Genomic DNA, 20,624 nt, shown 5'->3' with positions numbered 1-20,624 from the left:
TCACAGCAACATTCACCATACTTTTCACAATTTAGTTATATTACTACCTGACAATCTACATCTCCCCTTAGATTATAAATTTAACAAAGTTAAGGGAGGAAATTGTCTCTCTCATTTACCATGTTAACCCCATGTGTAACAAATCACTTGGCACCTCATGGCTCAGTAATTTCGACTGAATAATGAGTGGATAGTTTCGTTAGTAGGAAAACCGTCTGTAGTTTAGAAGGATTGTAAGCCTCATTTTCCAGAATTCTCAGCGTTTGCTCCATTTCAGGGAGGATTGAAAGCGGTGGTATGGACTGATGCCTTTCAGATGGTCGTCATGGTCGCGGGCTTCTTAACAGTTCTCATTCAAGGAACCGCGCAAGCTGGTGGGTTCTACAATGTATGGGAGCGAGCCAAAAATGGATCCCGACTACACATATTTGAGTATGTTCATTGTTAATTTTTCATGCTTTGTAAAGATGCAAATGCATGCCATCATCAACTATAATACTCTCTAGGTGTTCACATAGTACCTTTGTTCTTTCTCTTCTTTCTGTCATCTAGTTTTGATGTGGATCCGCTCCGACGCCACACATTTTGGACAATTTCAGTGGGAGGAACATTTACATGGCTCGGGATCTATGGGGTTAATCAATCCACTATCCAAAGATGCATTTCTTGCAAAACAGAAAAGCAGGCAAAGCTGTAAGTTATTGCTTAAGAAAAGCACTTCATTTTCTATCACTTTCTTGAGCTCCTAACAAGGTTCCTAGGGGTGTTGCATGTATATAAAAGAGGGATATGCATGGAGATATTTATGTAACTCTTTCAAACGTTTTGCGGCAAACATTCCTTTGTCAACAAAGAAGTGGCAGATCTCTAGCTTCAACTGAAGTCCACCTGCATGTGCAATTGGCCCTATTTATTAAGAAAATATGATGTTAATTGAAGTATGGTGGATAGAGATGGAGTGATGAACTGCATTTGTGTCTTGTTCATAGTTTCCATGATAAGATAACTAATTTCTAATTGTTTCAAAATTGATATTTGAATGTCTAATTTCTATTTGCTGCATGATATGATCTCTTCAACTGTTAATTTTTCACACGTTCAAAGGCAAATGAAGGCATACTATAGTGTTCATTGAAGTCACAGGGCTCAGAGTCTTGTATTTGCTAAGGTGATGCCACAGGCTGCTTGTGCTTCCTTTTCCTGTCTTGTGTTTTTGCACCAGCTGGGCTTGGACCTATATCTCCCTGACTCTGCTTCCTGATTAGCTGGGATTACAGGTACTCATTGCCATGCCCAGCCCACAATACACTTTTTAAATAGTTGGGTTTTTTTTGTTTTTAGCAAACAATAGTTCAGGAATCAGACTGCTGCAAACCGGAAGCTGTCTGGAGGCAGCACTGCAGTTGCACAGAGCAGGGCTTTTACAGCACAGACCCAAAAGGAAAGTAAAAGAATTTGCCTTGATTTCTGGCAGTTAAAACAGCTTCCTTATTTAGTTCTTTCTGCTAGTGCAATAAGTTGGTTGTCATTTTCTGATTGAGTAGCCTTAATTTCCAGTTTTCTTTCTTACAAGCAAAAGGTCTAATTGAGCTTCAGTTTTATTTACAAATCAGCAAAGTTAACCTCTCTTCTGAGACCTGTCTTTGTCTGCTAAGAGACCGGACAGGATTTGTCTTTCCACTTCAATAGATGTATGTATCTCACAAGTATCCAATGAGACCTTAGAAAAGAAAAAAAAAAGTAAAGCAGTGTGGTGATATGGTAAGCTGTAATGGGGCTCTGGGCTCTCCAACTCATTCCAAGCCTAATGGCATTGAGGAAATGGAGGAAACATAGTTGTGTAGCTCCTTTAAGCACCAAAAGTCAAGTGCTCTATGACAGGGACCAAAGGCAGTTTGCACTATTTCCCAAATGGTACTTCATTCCAATGCTACTTCCCAAGCCTGCAGCTTTCCTGGCCTGGTGAGGATACCCTAAACACTGCTTAGGGAAGAGTTACCGTGACTACCCCCTTACACATATGTAATTTTAAAGTGATTTCAGTATTCTATTCCTTATTTTTACTGAATAAATCATAAAAATGACTGGAAATGATTCAAATATTTGCTAAGATGCATTCAAAAGTAGAATTATACAGTTACTACATATATGTGTGTGTCTGTGTGTATATTTGATAACTTTGACATATTCAAATCTTGTTATAATAAGCATTATAATGAATCTTATATATATATACACACACAGATCATCTCTTTATTAAACAGATGTATTACTAAAAATATATGTGATGTAGATCCTGAAATTCATTCGAAGCTAAACCTAATTTAAAATACTGTTTGAAGATTAAGTTGAAAAAAATTTATAAAGTGAAGATTCCTCTGGAGGAAGAGGGAAACATTGGTTGTTAAATCTAGCCTTCTGATTATTCATGTTTTTCCACTTTCCTTTATTTTTGAGAAAGAGTCTTCTGTCTTGCTAGGATGACTTCAAGCTCATAGGTTTAAGAGAACTTCCTGTAGGGACTGTAGGCATGCATCACTAAAGTAAAATAATCTCCAACTTTTATAGCACAAGTGATTGGTATGTAAATTTGTATTTACTATACATTTTGAGATTTTGAGGGGAAAGTCTTTATGTAAGAAGAAAATCAAAGGAAATGTTACCTTATTCAAATTCATCAATTATTTACAACTGAATGCCCAACATAAATATATAAAAATGTATAAAATATGTTTCCTCAGGAATGAACAAAAATAAATAAAACAGAAACACTTTTCTAGAGTATTTGGTAATGACCTGACCACAATATAGCATGCAAGGCATAGCGGTTACCAGCACTCCCTGTGTTCTTTTCTAGTGCCTTATACTTTAACTTGTTGGGTCTCTGGATCATTTTGTTCTGTTCTGTCTTCTCTGGTTTAATCATGTACTCCTACTTCAAAGATTGTGACCCTTGGACTTCTGGCATTATCTCAGCACCAGACCAGGTATGAATTTCTTTTATTTAATCAGGGAATGACAAGAATCATTGGCATTCTGGTTATGGTTGGGTACTATTGGACCTATCTCTTGTTCTTCTTGGCCCTGTATCCACTTCCTGTATCCAAGGCCTTGGGTTTTTTACTTCTGAGTAATAGAACAAACACAAAGTTCCAATAAAGGTGAGGACAGCCTTGAACACAAAGCCTAAAGCCAGACAAATCTAGGGAAAGAAGGAATCTATTGGGTGATGCTGCCTTTATACATTTGGTTCTATTTTACCAGCATGAAAATAAGCAGGATGTCAATAGTACACTAAATATGGTTTTATAAACTCCATTCACAGACAATATGCTTAAAAATAGTTATCAGTCACCATTTCCTTACTCATATAATCAACTTTCTTCCTCTCCATATATTTTCTCCTTAGCTGATGCCATATTTTGTTATGGAGATATTTGAAATGATGCCAGGACTTCCAGGACTTTTTGTGGCTAGTGCCTTTAGTGGAACTTTGAGGTTAGTATATTGACAAGGTTGGTACATTGACAAGATGATGATGATGATGATGATGATGATGATGATGATGATGATAATGATGATGGCGGCAATGATAACTCTAATTTGTTAACTGATCTACTGAATGCTTTATTTAGATGTGATGTGAAGTAGCATATGAGAATGAAAGTTTACTGATATTATGATCAATTTTCAGATTAGGATACTGAGACAAGTAAATATCTTATCCATTATAAGTTAATAAACTGTGAAGCAAAACATAGGCCTAGTTTTTCCTCTGTATCTAGTCCTTTCTGCTCATTATCACAATCTTGTATGGATTAGTCACCTTTTTTGTCACTACAATAAAATGCCTGAGCTGGGAATATGGCCTAGTGTTTGCCTCAGGTACAGGAAACCCTGGGTTTGATTCCTCAGCATCACATATATAGAAAAGGCCAGAAGTGGCGCTGTGGCTCAAGTGAGAGTGCTACACTTGAGCAAAAAGTAGCCAGAGACAGTGCTCAGGCCCTGAGTTTCAGCCCCATGACTGGCCAAAAATAAATAAATAGATGGATGGATGGATGGTTGGATGGATGGGTGGATGGATGGGTGGGCAGATAGATAGATAGATAGATAGATAGATAGATAGATAGATAGATAGATAGATAGAAGCCTGAGGCAAATAACTTGCAATGTAAAATTCTACTTCTGGAAATTTCAGTCCATGAACAAGTAGCTCCATTATTTTGGATCTATCAAGAGGAATTGTATCGTGTTGGGTGAATGTGATAGAGCCTGGTGCTCTCCTTGGCTTTTTCTCCTAAGCTGGTCCTTTGCCATTTGAGCCACAATTCCACTTCCTGCTTTTTGCTGGTTAATTTGAGCTACAAGTTTCATAGACACTGCCCAAGCTAGCTTCTAATCATCATCCTCAGATATCAGCCTCTTGAATATCTAAGTGAAAGCTCATAACACCATAATTCTTTGAGCTTTAGCTTTGCTCAAATCAACAAGTGTTTTTAATTTTTCTTTTATTTTTTACTAATAATTATACTTCTATTTATTTTCTGTATAATTGTACTTTGAAATCAATGATAGATAATTAATGTGAAAATAGAAATGATTTGTTATAAGTTGTAGAGGACAGAATCTATGGGTTGTAATTTTTCAATGCTTTAATTAGGTATAATCATTTATTTGAGTAGCTATTATACCCCTGGTCCATGCAACATGGAATTTATGCTTTCATGGTATTCTGCAAAAACTTTCAGAGTGTTCAAACAACTAAGTCAGTTTTGCTTCTAATAAATCTAAACTTGATATGAAAGTCACAAAATTAACACATGACTTATGCATAGAAAACAAAGCTTTAACGCAATTTGGCTTCACTACTTCCCAGTTTTATCTCCCCTCCATTTTTTGTTTTTTGGTTTTTTTTGTTTGTTTGTTTGCTTGTTTTGATTATATTTCAGCCACAATGGTGGGTTTAGGTTTTGTAGTGAAGCAAGCTCTCTTGCACCTCAAGTCATGTCTATGTAATTTTCATCTTTGACCATTCTTTCCCTCACTTTGCACAAACTCCTTCAGTATCTTCCTTAATGGTTACTTCCTAAGGGAGTAATTTCAACTATCCATTTCTATCTCTGTTAGAAGCTTCTTTCACAGAACCTTGTCCCTTCCCTTTATAACAATTTACCAACTGTAAATAATTTGTGTCATTGATGATCAATGTCTGTATTCTTCATTAGGATAATATTTGTCTTTCCAGTTCACATTTTGTGATGACTACCCAGAAAGAATAAAGAGATTTATGACTAAATGAGCATTTGCACCAAATAAGCTTTTAAGAATGAGAAAAAGGGCCATGTAGTTTCTTTGGAGTTGTAGAGATATCTGTATCTGTTTCACAAAGAGCTCTTCTTGTCTATCAGACCTGGAAGACAGGGCAGGCTGATATAGCCAAGCCTCACTTAATTTGGATTGCATCCTTGCTTTTCTCTCCATATAGCACAGTGGCTGCCAGCATCAATGCTTTGGCAACAGTGACCTTTGAGGATTTTGTCAAGAGCTGTTTTCCCCATCTCTCTGAGAAGATGAGCACCTGGATCAGTAAAGGCTTATGTAGGTACAGCTGTTGGTTCTTCCATTCAATATCATGAATGTAAATGTGGCATGTGTCAAAATCCTGCATGTGTTGGTTAGGATGCCCTACTGGCATAGATGGCTATCAAGATCCATGGAGGTTAACAGGGAGAAATGATCAGTTAATTCCTTTTATACCGGTTGAATTCTCAGTCTATTGCTCCAGATTCATTGTATTGACATTTCCTGATCACACTATGCTGATCACATTAGCCATTCTAACTGGGGAGATGTTCTATTCAACATGGCCTGTCACTCTGTCAAATTGAGGTCACTGTCTATTTTTTTTTAAGAATTCCTTCTTAAAACCAAACTCCTGGTAACTTCATGATAAAGAATAATTGTTCCTTGTCTAATCATAGAATTGAATTTCATGATTATAATTACTGGATGGATGACTTATAATATTGGTTTATAGTTTTATGAAGTCTACTTTTTCATTTTAAATATATTATACACTTCATTTACTTCGTGTAGAAAATCTGGGTTGTTCTTATTTTATCTCTGCAAATTATAGTGAGCACTTCCATATATCATTGTGTATCCTTTGGAAATATTGTATTTGTATAGGAGGACTATATTCTGTTAAATGCATTATTTGCTTGTCTTTTATTACTTTATAAGTTTTTTTTCAATTTTGAAGCATTACAATATGAATATATAGATAAGTTTTGACTACATGTTTATTTTTTCCCATAGTACAAAATTCCAAAAGTAAATTATCACTTTAAATAATGCTAATTTATGTAATTCCCTGATACATACTAAGAAAGATAATTCCAGTAGGGTTGAGTCAATAGTTGTGTGTGACATATTCCCCAGTGTGTTTCATATTAATATTGATTGGAAATACCTATTCTAGTGGAAAAACGACATCAGAATAATTTTGGCCTTAATAATTCTTTCAAAATTTATCTTGCATTTAAATTTTTTCAGATTGTTGCTCTTATTTCTGTTTTCATGAGAAAATCTACATTAAACTTTCTATATATTTGGTGATAGAAACTTGGAATTTTTATGGTTTTAAATTTTGTGTATATATATACATCAGAAATAAGGCACTTGTCTGTTGCAATATAGCTCCTACATTAATTTTACAGAATATTTTTGATAAGTATTAATTTTAATTTTATACTTGACCAAATACATGTATCATTTTACTTTATTTCCTTTCATTTTCTATACTCATGCATTTTTCTTACTCAAAACCCAAGTATACATTTTCTTGTAGAAGAAAAATACTTTTGTATTTCAGAATCATTATTCAATATATCTACATATTTGATTAATACTTAATATAAAGACCTAAATTGTCTTTTTATATACAGAGCCATTTTCTAAAATCATTTATTATTTCTCATTCTTTAATAAATAATAAATGTTACTAATAAAAATATTATTCACACATACTTTTCATAAACAATGATACAAAATGTAGAAGTCTTCCATCTACAGGGCTTTTTATATATTCCTTAATACACAATGTGGTTTTGTAGTGCTTATGAATAGTTCATTCTTTTAAAATGTTGAGCAGTATTACATCTATAAATTCCCCAAAGGTTCTGTAGTTTTGATTTTGTGTTTTTTTTTAAACAACATAACCCTTAGCATTCACAAGGATTATCTCCAAGAGCCTCTATGGATATTAAAATATCTAGATATTCAGGTGTCATATAAAATGGTGTGTTATTGGCCTATGACCTATATACCTGTTCCAATATAATATAATTAACTCTAGACTACAGTTAATCCTGAATACAATATAAATGCCATGCAAATAATCAGTATCCTTTATTGTTTATGGAATGATGACAAGAATATGTTTGTTCATATTCCATACAGATTCAGTTTTAAAATATTTTCAGAGCTGGGAATATGGCCTAGTGGCACGAGTGCTTGCCTTGTATACATGAAGCCCTGGGTTCGATTCCTCAGCACCACATATATAGAAAAGGCCAGAAGTGGTGCTGTGGCTCAAGTTGCAGAGTGCTAGCCTTGAGCACAAAGAAGCCAGGGACAATGCTCAGGCCAAGCCTGAGGACTGGCAAAAAAAAAAAGAAGTATATTTTCAATACATAGTTGATTGAATATACATATACATAACTATGGATAGGAAGTGTCAATTGTACATTTACTGAAAGATACAGGATGCTAAAGTCTGGAGTTATTATAGATAACTTTGCTAAGTATTTTTATTAATTTTTAATTGATAAATTTTTAATTCTATGATTAAACAAGGAACAATTATTCTTTATCATGAAGTTACCAGGAGTTTGGTTTTAAGACGGAATTCTTAAAAAAAAAAAAAAAAGACAGTGACCTCAATTTTACAGAGTGACAGGCCATGTTGAATAGAACATCTCCCCAGTAAGAATGGCTAATGTGATCGGCATAGTGTGATCAGGAAACGTCAATACAATGAATCTGGAGCATTAGACTTAGAATTCAACCAGTATAAAAGGAATTAGCTGTGATCAGTTTTTTAAAAAAGCAATTTTAATTGCTTTTTGTTTATTAGATAACAGTAGAACTGCTTGGTCAACTCTCATGCTTTTGAAGTTTTCTTTCCTATTGTTTTCTTACTGCACTTGGATTCATCTTCATCTAAATCTGTTGGTGTTATATCTTATGTGGATTTCTTTGTTATTTGTATTTTTTCTTGACCTTTACTTCTTTGCTTTGTAAAATCTTTGTATTCTTTTTAAAATTTGTTTATGATAAAGGTGAAAATCTGTCTATTCTTGCAGAATATTGAGGCTACCAGTTTCTGGGTCTATAGGTAACTCATTTTCAGAATTCTATTCTTTACTTGAGCTTTCCATCTACATAAACTCTCTTATTTAATTTTATTGTTTTTCATGGATTCCTTAGTTCTTTTTTCTCTTTCTACTTATGTTTGGACAAGAATAGATGGATTTCAACTACACATTTGGTAAGTGGGTACTTGAATTGCCTGTAACTCATTATCAGAATTAGAGCTCATAGACATTAGTTTCAGTCGGATAGACATGGGCATGTTAGTTTAGGCAGGAGTTTTTCTGGTGCTTGTATTTTATTTTCTATTCACCTGAGCAGATGAGACACTGGGGAAATCCACGTATTTGCTTTAGTTGAGGCAGACACATTTCACTTATTATGTGCTAGGTATCCTTTTTTTTTTTTTTTTTTTTTTTTTTTTGCCAGTCCTGGGGCTTGAATTCAGGGCCTGAGCACTGTCCCTGTCTTCTTTTTGCTCAAGACTTGCACTGTACAACTTGAACCACAGCGCCCCTTCTGGCTTTTTCTGTATATGTGGTGCTGAGAAATCAAACCAGAACTTTATGTATATGAGGCAAGCACTCTACCACTAGGCCATATTCCCAGCCCTAGGCATTATTCCTATAAAGTGATTTTGAATAAATTTGGGTACAAGTTGATTCATGTGTATGTTGTCCATTCTTAGAGAGTGTGTTCTTTGGGCACAAACAGTATTCATTTCATTGAACTGATACTGGTAAAGGGTCAATCATAATTCAACAAAATGGTTATAATCTAATTACATTAAATCAGTCATTACATTGAAAACTGAGTTAGACATTTTAACAAACAAGTCATTTTCTCTCTTTTTCTGCTGTTGTGTCTCTTTTGACATTCAGCTAACTTTTTTTTTTTTTTTTTTTTGGCCAGTCCTGGGCCTTGGACTCAGGGCCTGAGCACTGTCCCTGGCTTCTTCCCGCTCAAGGCTAGCACTCTGCCACTTGAGCCACAGCGCCGCTTCTGGCCGTTTTCTGTATATGTGGTGCTGGGGAATCGAACCTAGGGCCTCGTGTATCCGAGGCAGGCACTCTTGCCACTAGGCTATATCCCCAGCCTCAGCTAACTTTTTGACTCTCACCTTTTTTTTACAGTTTATAAGCAATTGTGAGGATTTGATGGATGTTTAAGAAATATTTTAAACAATAATGTATTAAACCAATTATTTCATTTTTAAAAGATATTTTAAAAGAGAGCATCTCTCTTTGATGACTATGCACATCAATAGAATACTGTCCAATTATCAACAAAAATTCATCAAAAAATTGTATATCATGATCAAGTTGGTTTCATTTAAGATATGCAAAATTTGTTCAACGTATATTAAGGCAATAAACTTAATATAGCACATAGACAAAATCACATTATCATGTCAAATGATGCAGAAAATGCATCAACTGACAAAATTCAAAAGCCTTTAGAATACGCTCTGAAGAAGAGATAAATATGCAGAACTCATATTAGCATAATAAAGCTCATATTTGACAAAGACCATACTAACTAGGGGAAAACAACCTGAAACTCTCTTCCCTCAAATTAGGGACAAGAGTGTTCACTCTTATTCAATACAGCAGTGGAATTCTGTGTCAGAACAATAAAGCAAGAGAAAGAAGTAAAAGCAACCCAAATAGGAAGAAAGAAGTTAAATTATATTTATTTGGAGATGATATGATTCTGTATTTAAAGGGACCTAAAGACTCTCCCTCATAAGTCCTGGAGTTTATGAGCACTTTTGGCAGTGTAGCAGGATAAAAAATCGGCACACAATATTCAGTAGCCTTTTTGTGAACCTACAGTGGGAAAAAGAAAATTAGAAGAATTCCACTCACCATGGTCTCAAAGAAATACCTAACACTAAGTCTAACTCAGCAGCTGAAAGGTACCTACAGTGATCTATAAAGGCTTGAAAAGAAATTGAGGAAGATATCAGAATGTGAAAACATCAGAACATTTCCTCCTGTACTATCAATACAAAAACCATGTCATTTGCAGGGAAATGGGCAGACCTGGAAACCATCATATCAGTCAAGTAAGCCAGAATCTGAAAAACAAAGTCAAATATTTTAGACATAATATATAAACTTTTAAGTAAGTAATACAGTAAGAATCTTGTGCGTGATCAATTGTGCTAAAGTACGTTGTTTGCAGGTATGAGATACCTTTGAGAAGCCCCGTCAAACAATTAGAATGTCCTTTAATAAAAGAAAATGTTAAGGAATTTGAAACTTGTTTTGTCCAGTGTGTAGGTACTAACGGTGGGGGCAGATGAACAAGGAGGAGGAGGGATGATGTATATTGTCATATAGTTTATATATTTGTGTGAAAATGGAACAGAAAACTTGATTGGACTAGCTTGGGAAGGGAAGTGAGGGTAGTGAGAATGATGGAGGTGATGATTATAATTAAGATGTACTATGTACATGACTGTGGTTGCTGAAGTAAACCTCTTTTGTACAACTCATGCTAATGAAGAAGAAGGAGAAGGAGAAGGAGAAGGAGAAGGAGAAGGAGAAGGAGAAGGAGAAGGAGAAGGAGAAGAAGAAGAAGAAGAAGAAGAAGAAGAAGAAGAAGAAGAAGAAGAAGAAGAAGAAGAAGAAGAAGAAGAAGAAGAGGAAGAGGAAGAGGAAGAGGAAGAGGAAGAAGAAGAAGAAGAAGAAGAAGAAGAAGAAGAAGAAGAAGAAGAAGAAGAAGAAGAAGAAGAAAGAGGAAGAGGAAAGGGAAGTAGGAGAGGAGGATCAGGAAGAAGAAGGAGGAGGAGGAGGAGCAGGGGGAGGGGGAGGGGAGGGGAGGGGAAGGGGGAGGAGGAGGGGGAGGAACAAGAAAGAAGAAGAGCAAAGGAGAAGAAGAAATAATCATCTTTAAAATGTCAGAAAAGAACACTGGTCCAAGGAGCCCATTATTCAGAATCCCTTTGGGGCACAACTAAGCACATCTTTATGGTGGTATACAAATTAATTACATGTAATATTAATAATGTGAATAATTCACTAAAAAGGAAAAAAAAAGAGAATCTCTCCAGATTTGTCAGTTTCTTAAGTAAATGTGTGTTAATTTTGCGATTTTGCAAGTTAACTAACTGGATTCAGAAAGTTTAGCAGCAACTTTTTCAGCTCATGGCTGGTCAGTGATTTACCAAGAATTAGTTTCCACGAATTCAACCTAGATTTGCTTGTTCATTTTACTGTTTTTTTTGTTTGTTTGTTTTTTACTTTGCTTCTGCATGACAAGTTTCTCTGAAATTCTAGAAAGGACACCCACAAGTCTCTTTCTCATTCACTCTGCCATATGTGAGAAAGCCTGTGCTCAGAAAATAGTGTACATAAGTGCCACTCCTGCCATGGCTGCTAGAAGAGGACTTTCTTCTTTGCAAATTCCTTCACACAGGCCTTGTGTTGCACGCAGTTTGGTGGATGTGTTCAAGAACACCTGGAAAACAAGAATCCCCTGAGGAAATTTCTTATGATGAATTTTCTTTTTTTCAGGTCTCTTGTTTGGCATAATGTGCACCTCTATGGCTGTGCTTGCATCCCTCATGGGGGGTGTTGTACAGGTAAGAAAAGAGAAAAGACTCGTGATTCCACAGAAACCTTCCCCTCTATATCTTCCTAATGTCTTCTTTATTCCACCAAACCTAAAATACTGGCATTCATACATGCACAGTGGGTCCAAATTAAACATACACAAAAACAATTTCATGAAAACTGATTTTCAGAAAGGGAAACTACTAAAACTAATAATGAGACAGTGAAAAGGTACACGATGATCAATGAAATGCTTTTGCAGTTTTAACAATAATTATAGTAATAAAATTGACAGCAATATTAATACAATACTATGTTTTTGGTAATGTAGTTAATGAATTATTATTTTCAGTTGAACAAGCTAAGAAGTTCTTGTCCTGAGGTTGCATATTAGAAATATCTATATGTGTATCTTTATATGTGTAAATATACATATATATATATATCTATGTACATACAGTTTTGGAATTTATTTTCTCTTGTTGTCATATAGATAGAAGCTATACCCCCTGAGGCATACTGACTAATGACTCTGTAAGAGATTGTCCTTTTTGTTTCACAAGAATAAATAAATTTTTTCATCATTTTATTGGCTGTTCTATGTGAGAGCTAATCAGTTAGCTTCCCAACAGCCACAGTAAATAGGATTTAATACTGTCATTCATCAGAGAGAATTGCAATGCATTGCAGCTCATCTTTCTGAACAAAGGACTGAAAGTCCCCTTGGCCATTTGTATTTTTGTAGAGAAAGATGCAAACACAGGAAATTCAGTGGATGAGATTTACTGAACAAACTCACCAAATCTTTGTGATGCTGGCCAGGCTGCAATTCGAATCTTAAGTATTCTGACTGATATTGATGTACTTCTTCAAAACACTTTTCTCCATTTTATGTAAAAGAGCAGGGACATTTTGGAGGTCTCTGTTCTTGATTCTCTTTTAAAGGCAATTTTTAGAAGAGCAAATGTGAGTTGTAAATTTGGGTTTATACCTTGCCAAAACCCTTTCTCAGTAGAAATAGCCCTTTACTAAGGTTCTGTTAGCCCTGATTTTCTTTTGTATTTATATTAGACAATATATATCATAAAACCAAGAATGGATGTACTTAACAAGCAGCCCAAACAGAATAGAGACCTCATTTCATGCCAGGTGTAAGAAGGAAAGGGGCCAGGTAAGCTCCAGGTGCTGTGGTATTGTAGGGCTAACCTGGCCTACTTTGTTCCTCAGGCTGCCCTCAGCATCCATGGCATGTGTGGAGGACCAATGCTGGGTTTATTCTCCTTGGGACTTATCTTCCCTTTTGTGAACTGGAAGGTAAGGATTCTATACTCCGCTTTATGCTCCCTGGCTCAGACTAGGACCCTACCTATTTTTCTCCTTTCAGGCTACTTGAAAATGCCATTTATCTTCCTAAGAACTAGAATCTTTGGAGGGGAGGACCAATAATTATGCTTATTAGTATTTAGACTGAAACAAAAGACTACAAAACTTGTCTACAATATTATTTGGAGATTGCCAGAGTTACTTGGGGAAAAACTAGGGTTAAAAATTTTTGTATATTAGCTGCCAGTGAAAAATGACTACAAATGTCCTGTTTATTTAAAGTTTACCTCAGCTTCTGAAAATCTTCCTTTGAACATTTAGGTCCCAATATGTCTTTAATAAGAAAAAAAATACCAAAGGGAAGAAAGTGTCTTGTGAGAAATTGAAATAAAGTGATTACTGTGGCATTTGGATTCTCTTGGTTCTTCTTTTAAGGAACAAATTATTCTTTGTTAAAGCAGCTTTGTGGAGTCAGAGGGTGTAGCTCACTGTTAGAATGCTTGCCAAGCATGTGTGAAGGTCGCCTATGACTTTAGTACTAGAAACAGACAACTTTGTGATTGTTGAACTAAGGCAAGCTAGGCTGCTTCTGATCAATGGTTGAGATGGATAGCCTCTTCCTTGTGGAGGCAAGGGTTATTTGTATGATTATTCTTGCAACACACCTCTTTGTCTCATAGCTTTATTGTTATTCTTGCAACAGACCTTTTTGTATCATGGCGTATGACCTTTCATTTTCCTTCATCAAGGGTGCACTAGGAGGCCTCATTACTGGGATCACCTTGTCATTTTGGGTAGGCATCGGAGCCTTCATTTATCCTGCCCCAGATTCTAAGACGTTGCCTTTGCCCTTATCAACAGACCAATGTGTACAATCAAACATGACAATGACAATCCCTCCAGAGACTTCTAACAGGTATGTTGACTTCAAGGTGATGCTATGTCCAGAGAGCAAGTCACCAGGTCAAGGGAAAGTGTTCTCCTCCGGGATAACTCCACCATACATGGCTTTGCCATGAGAATCACTCTGTGTAGTACAGAGCACCGAAGACTCCCAGGCAAGGCTGTGGATTTCTGCAGATGCTCTTGTGTATTTAGGTACATAGCAGTAAACTTGGCTCAAGAATATCTTAGAAATATGAGTGCAAACCATAAAGCAGTAGCAGTGTATTAAAAAACTGATGAGCTGGTACAAGCATCACATTATCCTAAGAGAATGAAGGACCTGAGAGTGAGGCCTATCAGAGGTACATGGCTGTTCACACTTAGCACACAAAACCTTTCCTTCCCATTTTGGGTGGTAAATATGATCTAAGAAAACAATACAGGAGATGTTGTCATGTAAGAGAAAAAAAAAACATGGACTTTGAAATAGTAAAATGGTTCGATTTTTTTCTTTCATTTTTCCACTATGCGTTATTGGACAAAACCGAGGGTGTGGGCCTCTACTATGGGTTTTTGAAATGATTAAATGATATTATGTAAATATATCTGCATTTACTACATATTATATATTTACAATATAAATATGTTATGCATTATGTATATATATATTACACATACTATATATAGTGCTATATCTGACTTGATAAATGTATATCAATTTTAATTGAACCTTGAGAAATGTCTAAAATAGGAAATAGAAGATTTTTGACCATTGTTTCCAGACAGTTTGATTTGGGCCATTCCTTTTCTGATTCTTATCAATATTTCCCTGCATTTTCACATTTGCACCATCAAACCTTCTAAAAATTCCCAGATAATTTGGTGCATTATATCTGTGAAGATCTACCTGGGACTGGCATACCCTCCCTTTTTCCATTGCATTTGCCTTTCTGAGAGTTACTGTCATCATTACAAATTCCGGGAAAATAAAATTATTCTACTTGAATTGAAGAATTTACTATTATATGTGAAATTATTCTTATTATTCCTCTTGGTTTGCCACATTTCTTTCTCTTCTCTCCATATCCAAAAATTGTCTCCAGATGTATATTACTGAAGCACTTTTCTGAGTCAACAGCTACCATAGTGAGATCATTTGAATGTTTCTTTAACCTGTAGAATAATAAGGCAAACCTTTTTTTTAAAAAAAAAAAACAAACCCTGGACCTACTTTCCAAAGTTTGACACAATTACGTGATTCTAATGTTATTATGCTTGTTTTTCCTTGTGTTATTCTGGATTCTGTTATATCAAGGACCTAGGATAAACCCTAAGCAATAATTGCAGAATGAACGGGACTGGTGACATGTGCTATTGTCTCCCACAGACCTGTACTAGCTGAAACCTGGTACTCACTCTCCTACCTTTACTTCAGTACCATGGGCTGCCTAGGATGCATTGCTGCTGGAATAATCATCAGCTTCATCACAGGTCGGTTACTTAGAGTTCCCTCCTTGGGACCAATGAAGATAAGGATACTTCATGCATTGGTGGCACACATCGCTGTCTTATTCATTGAATTTTTGAGGCCGACACAGAAAGCCTTCTCCCCAGACAGATATATCTGTTCTCTCAAACTGACACAAAAAATCATCTCTTTCAATATTGTATATGTGATCATTAATATATATAGCACATATTTCCTGTAAAGAAAGCAAGATGCTTTGAAACATGGTTTTCAGAGACCCAAGTGAGGGAAGTGTTTTGTAACATTGTAATTACTAAGGAAGCTTAAATGGTCAGAGTCTTCCTTTTCTCTTCATCTCATCATCTATCTCAGTCAATTTAACTTGCTTGCTAACTTGCTACAAGAGCAGAGAAGAGTCTTACTGCTAGTTTACCCTATTTTGCCTTTTGACGCATGCTCCTCTGCAGGTATGAGGCTCTCTGCCATTTTGGTGCTGGTGTTTAACATCCATACTTTGTGTCATAGTCTCACTGATGAGTCTTGTTTCCCTCTGTCCCCAAATCCATGAGGGTTTAGTGATGGTGCTGGTGGGATGGAATAGGTCCCAGTAGTTTTGTCTTTAACTTCTTGGAATAAATATTTTAACTAAATAAATAATTAAGATCTTCTGCTTTCAACCACCACTAAATAAAGCCATGGGCCATTACTATTTGTATTCAACACAAAGTCAGAATGGCATCTTTTCTGCTAATTGTGGAGAGGAAATGCTATATGCAAGCTCCAGTGCTTTAATGTTCTAGGCAGGACTGCTATCTTCTTTGACTTTCTTTTCTAGATTATCACATCCAGCCACAGATAGACAGATTCACAGACCTGCTTTCTGTGTTCTTTAAAGATGAATTTCTAAGATTTTGCTCGTTAAAGATGTTACATACCCATGATTAAATGAAAAACACAATTACAAATTCATGTTTATTTCTAATCATCCTACTCAAAAAATGACTGAATTCTCCTTTGCTTTGTTGTCTATTATCTCCTAAAAGTCTTATTTTATTATTCTGGAAGAAAGTAGAATATAAACCATATGAAACACAATGTCCTTTATTAGCAAAGTTCTTATCTTGGTCTTGGAAGTAATGGATCTGCATTATTTATTAGGGTACTGGATACTTTAGCGCTCTATCCAGACACAAACATTTTTTCTGCTTGAAATCCTGGAGATGGTTAGAATCTAAATTAAATTCTTATGAGTTTGAATCACAGTTGGATAGAAGTCAGGGTTTTGCAAACCCTCCTCCCCTACCTACAGATTTACAAATGAAATGTTTTCTGGGCTTTAAGATCACATGGGGTTACTTTCTTTCCAACGTTTATTATTAAGTCTTAAACATTCCTTACTACCAATACCTAAGCTCTCTGGGATTAATCTTTATAGTCTGAGAGGGTATGAAAAGTGTTAATGGATACTTATTATTGTAAACAGCAGTAGAATTCTACTTGGTTAAATATATTTGGAGATTGTCATAATGTTAGGAAATATGGTATTTGAACCTAAGGTAGAATTTTTACAAATCTATTGGTATGTATTTACTTATTTGTTAATCTCTAGAAAGGAATTTGAGACCAACCTTGTTAACAAGCCATATCCTCATCTGGAAGGAATGTGATGTTTGATATCTAGGCCACTGCTCCTCCTAGTGGTTGTTAAACTGGCAATCACATTCTTGGCACCAATTAATGAGACCTACTCAGATTTTGCAAGGGTTCTAGGATGAGACTCTACTCTATATCTTGGTATGAGTATAAGCGACTCTTTCCAAATGTAGAATGGTCATGAGAACACACGAGGATTGCTTGTCCATGATATAGATGCAAGGGTAAAGGAAGAAATATCATATAATTAGTCTTTTTAATTTTACAGATACTAACTTAAATGGTCTTGAAAATACCTGATTAGGATAAAAACTGAGAGCTTTGTTGAAGGTAGTAACATGGTTCCCACTATCTCTTCCATTGAACTGTGAAGTTTTCTAATAGAATTTTTCCATGGTAAATAATTTTAAATATGTATGTTGTTTAGTTCTGCAGTGCTGATCTTGGCTGATCAGACAATTTGTAGATTTATGAAAACTTATTTCCACCTCTTTCTGTACTTTATTCTATTTATTAAGCTCTAAGGCCCATTCTCCTCTTGTAGTAAGAAATAATCTACTTCCCAAGTAAATAATGGTTAACTTCTTAATGAAAGTCCTGATGCCTTCTATGATCTAATCTATCATCTCTTATTTTGTTAATAGGTCTGCAAAATGGCAAAGATATTAACCCACTCTTAATTAGACCAATTTGCAATATATTTTGCTTTTGGTCTAAAAAATGCAAAACTCTGTGTTGGTGTGGCGTTCAGCATGACAGTGAGACAGAGCAGGTGAGATTTTTGAGCTTTTCAAAGTGCTGACTCTATAGAATTCCCATTTTGTTCATTTGAGTCAGCTTCAAGGAAAGGGAAGGCCAAGAATGTCAGCACATGAAAACATCCAGATTTCAACTTTGGAATTACCTCGCTGGATTGTCAACATAGAGATATGTTGACAGGTAAATGTATCTCTGGCTGGATATATGACTTACTTTCTTTGCATGTGTTTTAATTTTTCATTTGTTTTCTTATCTGATAACTAGGGATGGTAACTCTACAGAGTGCACTGAACACAAGCAATTATAGTTCTATGGAATATAAATATAAAATGTTTGGACAACTTGCAGCCAACCCAGTAATAAGATGTACTTAATTACTGCATTCTCTGTGCCTCACTAAAAAAATGTGTTCAGGTCAGAAAGATGACAAAGCTCCTCTTTGTGTTTGAAAAATTTTGTTTGCTGCTGGTCTTATCAAAGACTAACCTTCTAACTTGACTAGTAGCAGGAATATATATATATGTATATATATACATATGTATATATATGTACACATATAGATACACACGTATACATACTTATTTGCATATACATGTGCATGTAAATACACATACATACACACATATGTATAATTTTAAACTTATTTTCCTCATTAGGACTTGGATATTTTACTCTGCTTAGAATTGGCTCTAAACACTCTTATCATAGGACATATTTCTGGACTGTCAATTTTTCTCTTCCCTAGAAAACATCCTAAGAGTGTGTGTGTGTGTGTGTGTGTGTGTATGTGTGTGTAGTATATGTTATACAGTACATATAGTATATAGCTTGTAATAATGACTATAATAAATATTAATATAAAATATAATGTATACTAATATAAATATATACTATATACTATCATGTAGTATCATGTATACTATACACCCAGTTTATAACATATACTAATCTAAATATCTAAATACATTATATATGAAGATCTATAAATACATAGTATATACTAAATAGCATACAAATTTAGTATATAGTAATATATTACTCTGTATATACTACACATAATATATATAATGTTAGTCTATACCAGCGTATGGTATATATATAATGTACTAATAGATCATGTTCATATATCTTACACACATATACTGAACTAAGATAAATATTTACTGTGGTCAGGGAAAAAACTTTCTTATCAGAGACTCACAATGAGAAACTCAGAGGTAGATATTTGTTAAGTTCTAGGCCCAAGTGATTCAAGCAGACCTTTTAAGTGAAAGGACTATTGGAACTGGGTAAAAAATGGTATGAGACATGAAACAGAAGTGCACAGTCACACATAGGTTCTGAAGTCTTGGTGTGTTCGCAGAGGTGTGACAAACAAGGAGTCTGTCCTGATTTTTTTTTTTTTAATTCAGAGTTCTGACTGGGAACTATTTATGGAGAGCATTAACTTATTTTGCTGAGAAGACATCTAGGTGAACAAACTATTGTTTGTATAAGTACAATGTATGGAATGTTTTGAAATAACAATTCTATTTAGTAGCTCACTGCCTTTCCTTCCTGGATGCAAATTTCTGGGAATAAGTAATACTTTCTGTTGGTGCAGCAACTTCCCTTCTCAAGGCTGAGTTGAGAGCAGCAGAAAACACTGAGGTGTCATTTTGTCAAATGCTGAGCAGCTTCTGGGTAATAGTACATTCTTGTTAGCAATTAGAGAGATTGCTCTTCAAAATTGGAAGGAGACCACCACCTCCTGAGAAACAGGTCTGTCTCTCCTCATGAGGTAACAACACTAGGTCAGGATTGCTATATTAAATGAGCAAGGGATACATTTCTTTAAGTAACTCAAGACATAATTCAGGCTAATTAATCACTTTTCTCAGTTGGGAAGTGTTTTAGGTCAGAGTTACTTGCAATACATTTGTATTGGAATATTATTATTGAAAAGGGGAACCTAAAAAACATCTTCATATTGATTTGAAAGGAATATCTTGTTAACTTGTATCTTTCTGTTTTCCTCAGGATTACCTTGAGAATGGCAGTGCCTGGAAACAAGGTGCTGAATATGCCTTACAGAATGGACTCAGGCAAGGCACTCTTACCCATGATCCAGGCTTTGATCCCAAGAACAAAAGCTACAGCAACATGGCACCAGAGTCACAGAAGATTACGTATTTGTAGGATGATTCATGCAAATGTGTATGTGCACACACACACACACACACATACACACACACACAGACATACTCATCATACTTCTTGCCAAATATGGGCATATTTGTTCAATGGTCACTGTAAGAAAATAAGGGTGACCTTTATCTATTTATATTTATTTATACAAATAAAGTGGGTCTGGGAATGTGGCCTAGCAGTAGAGTACTTGCCTAGCACGCATGAGGCCCTGGGTTCTATTCCTCAGCACCGCATGAACAGAAAAAAATAAATAAAGTGGCTGTTTGATCAACTTGCAATGATAATTATCAACCAAATCATAGAGCCTGGTCACTTCCTCCTTGAATAAATTAGGATTGGACACCGTTATAATTCAAGTCTCTTTCTTTGATTCCTATTAAACTTCCAAATTTCTGTGTAGGATTTTCACT

The 20,624-nt window shown here is 35.3% G+C and overlaps 1 protein-coding gene across 1 annotated transcript in view; it reads left to right on the top strand.

Moving 5' to 3' along the window:
- Nucleotides 1-20,290, top strand: part of Slc5a12 (solute carrier family 5 member 12) — a 34,190-nt gene extending 13,900 nt beyond the window's left edge. The window contains exons 5-15 of the mRNA XM_048360138.1: nucleotides 278-432; nucleotides 553-693; nucleotides 2,858-2,987; nucleotides 3,410-3,498; nucleotides 5,489-5,601; nucleotides 11,898-11,965; nucleotides 13,164-13,250; nucleotides 14,009-14,175; nucleotides 15,532-15,635; nucleotides 17,910-18,037; nucleotides 20,044-20,290. Of these exons, the coding sequence (XP_048216095.1) occupies nucleotides 278-432; nucleotides 553-693; nucleotides 2,858-2,987; nucleotides 3,410-3,498; nucleotides 5,489-5,601; nucleotides 11,898-11,965; nucleotides 13,164-13,250; nucleotides 14,009-14,175; nucleotides 15,532-15,635; nucleotides 17,910-18,037; nucleotides 20,044-20,202 (1,341 nt within the window). The 3' untranslated portion in view covers nucleotides 20,203-20,290. The remainder of the gene's footprint in view (nucleotides 1-277; nucleotides 433-552; nucleotides 694-2,857; nucleotides 2,988-3,409; nucleotides 3,499-5,488; nucleotides 5,602-11,897; nucleotides 11,966-13,163; nucleotides 13,251-14,008; nucleotides 14,176-15,531; nucleotides 15,636-17,909; nucleotides 18,038-20,043) is intronic.
- Nucleotides 20,291-20,624: the final 334 nt, after the last annotated feature.

The sequence above is a fragment of the Perognathus longimembris genome, chromosome 13 (genome assembly GCF_023159225.1).
Source record: "Perognathus longimembris pacificus isolate PPM17 chromosome 13, ASM2315922v1, whole genome shotgun sequence".
Classification (NCBI taxonomy): Eukaryota; Metazoa; Chordata; class Mammalia; order Rodentia; family Heteromyidae; genus Perognathus; species Perognathus longimembris.
Note: the sequence above shows the minus strand (reverse complement) of the source record. Positions and strands in the feature narration are given on the sequence as shown.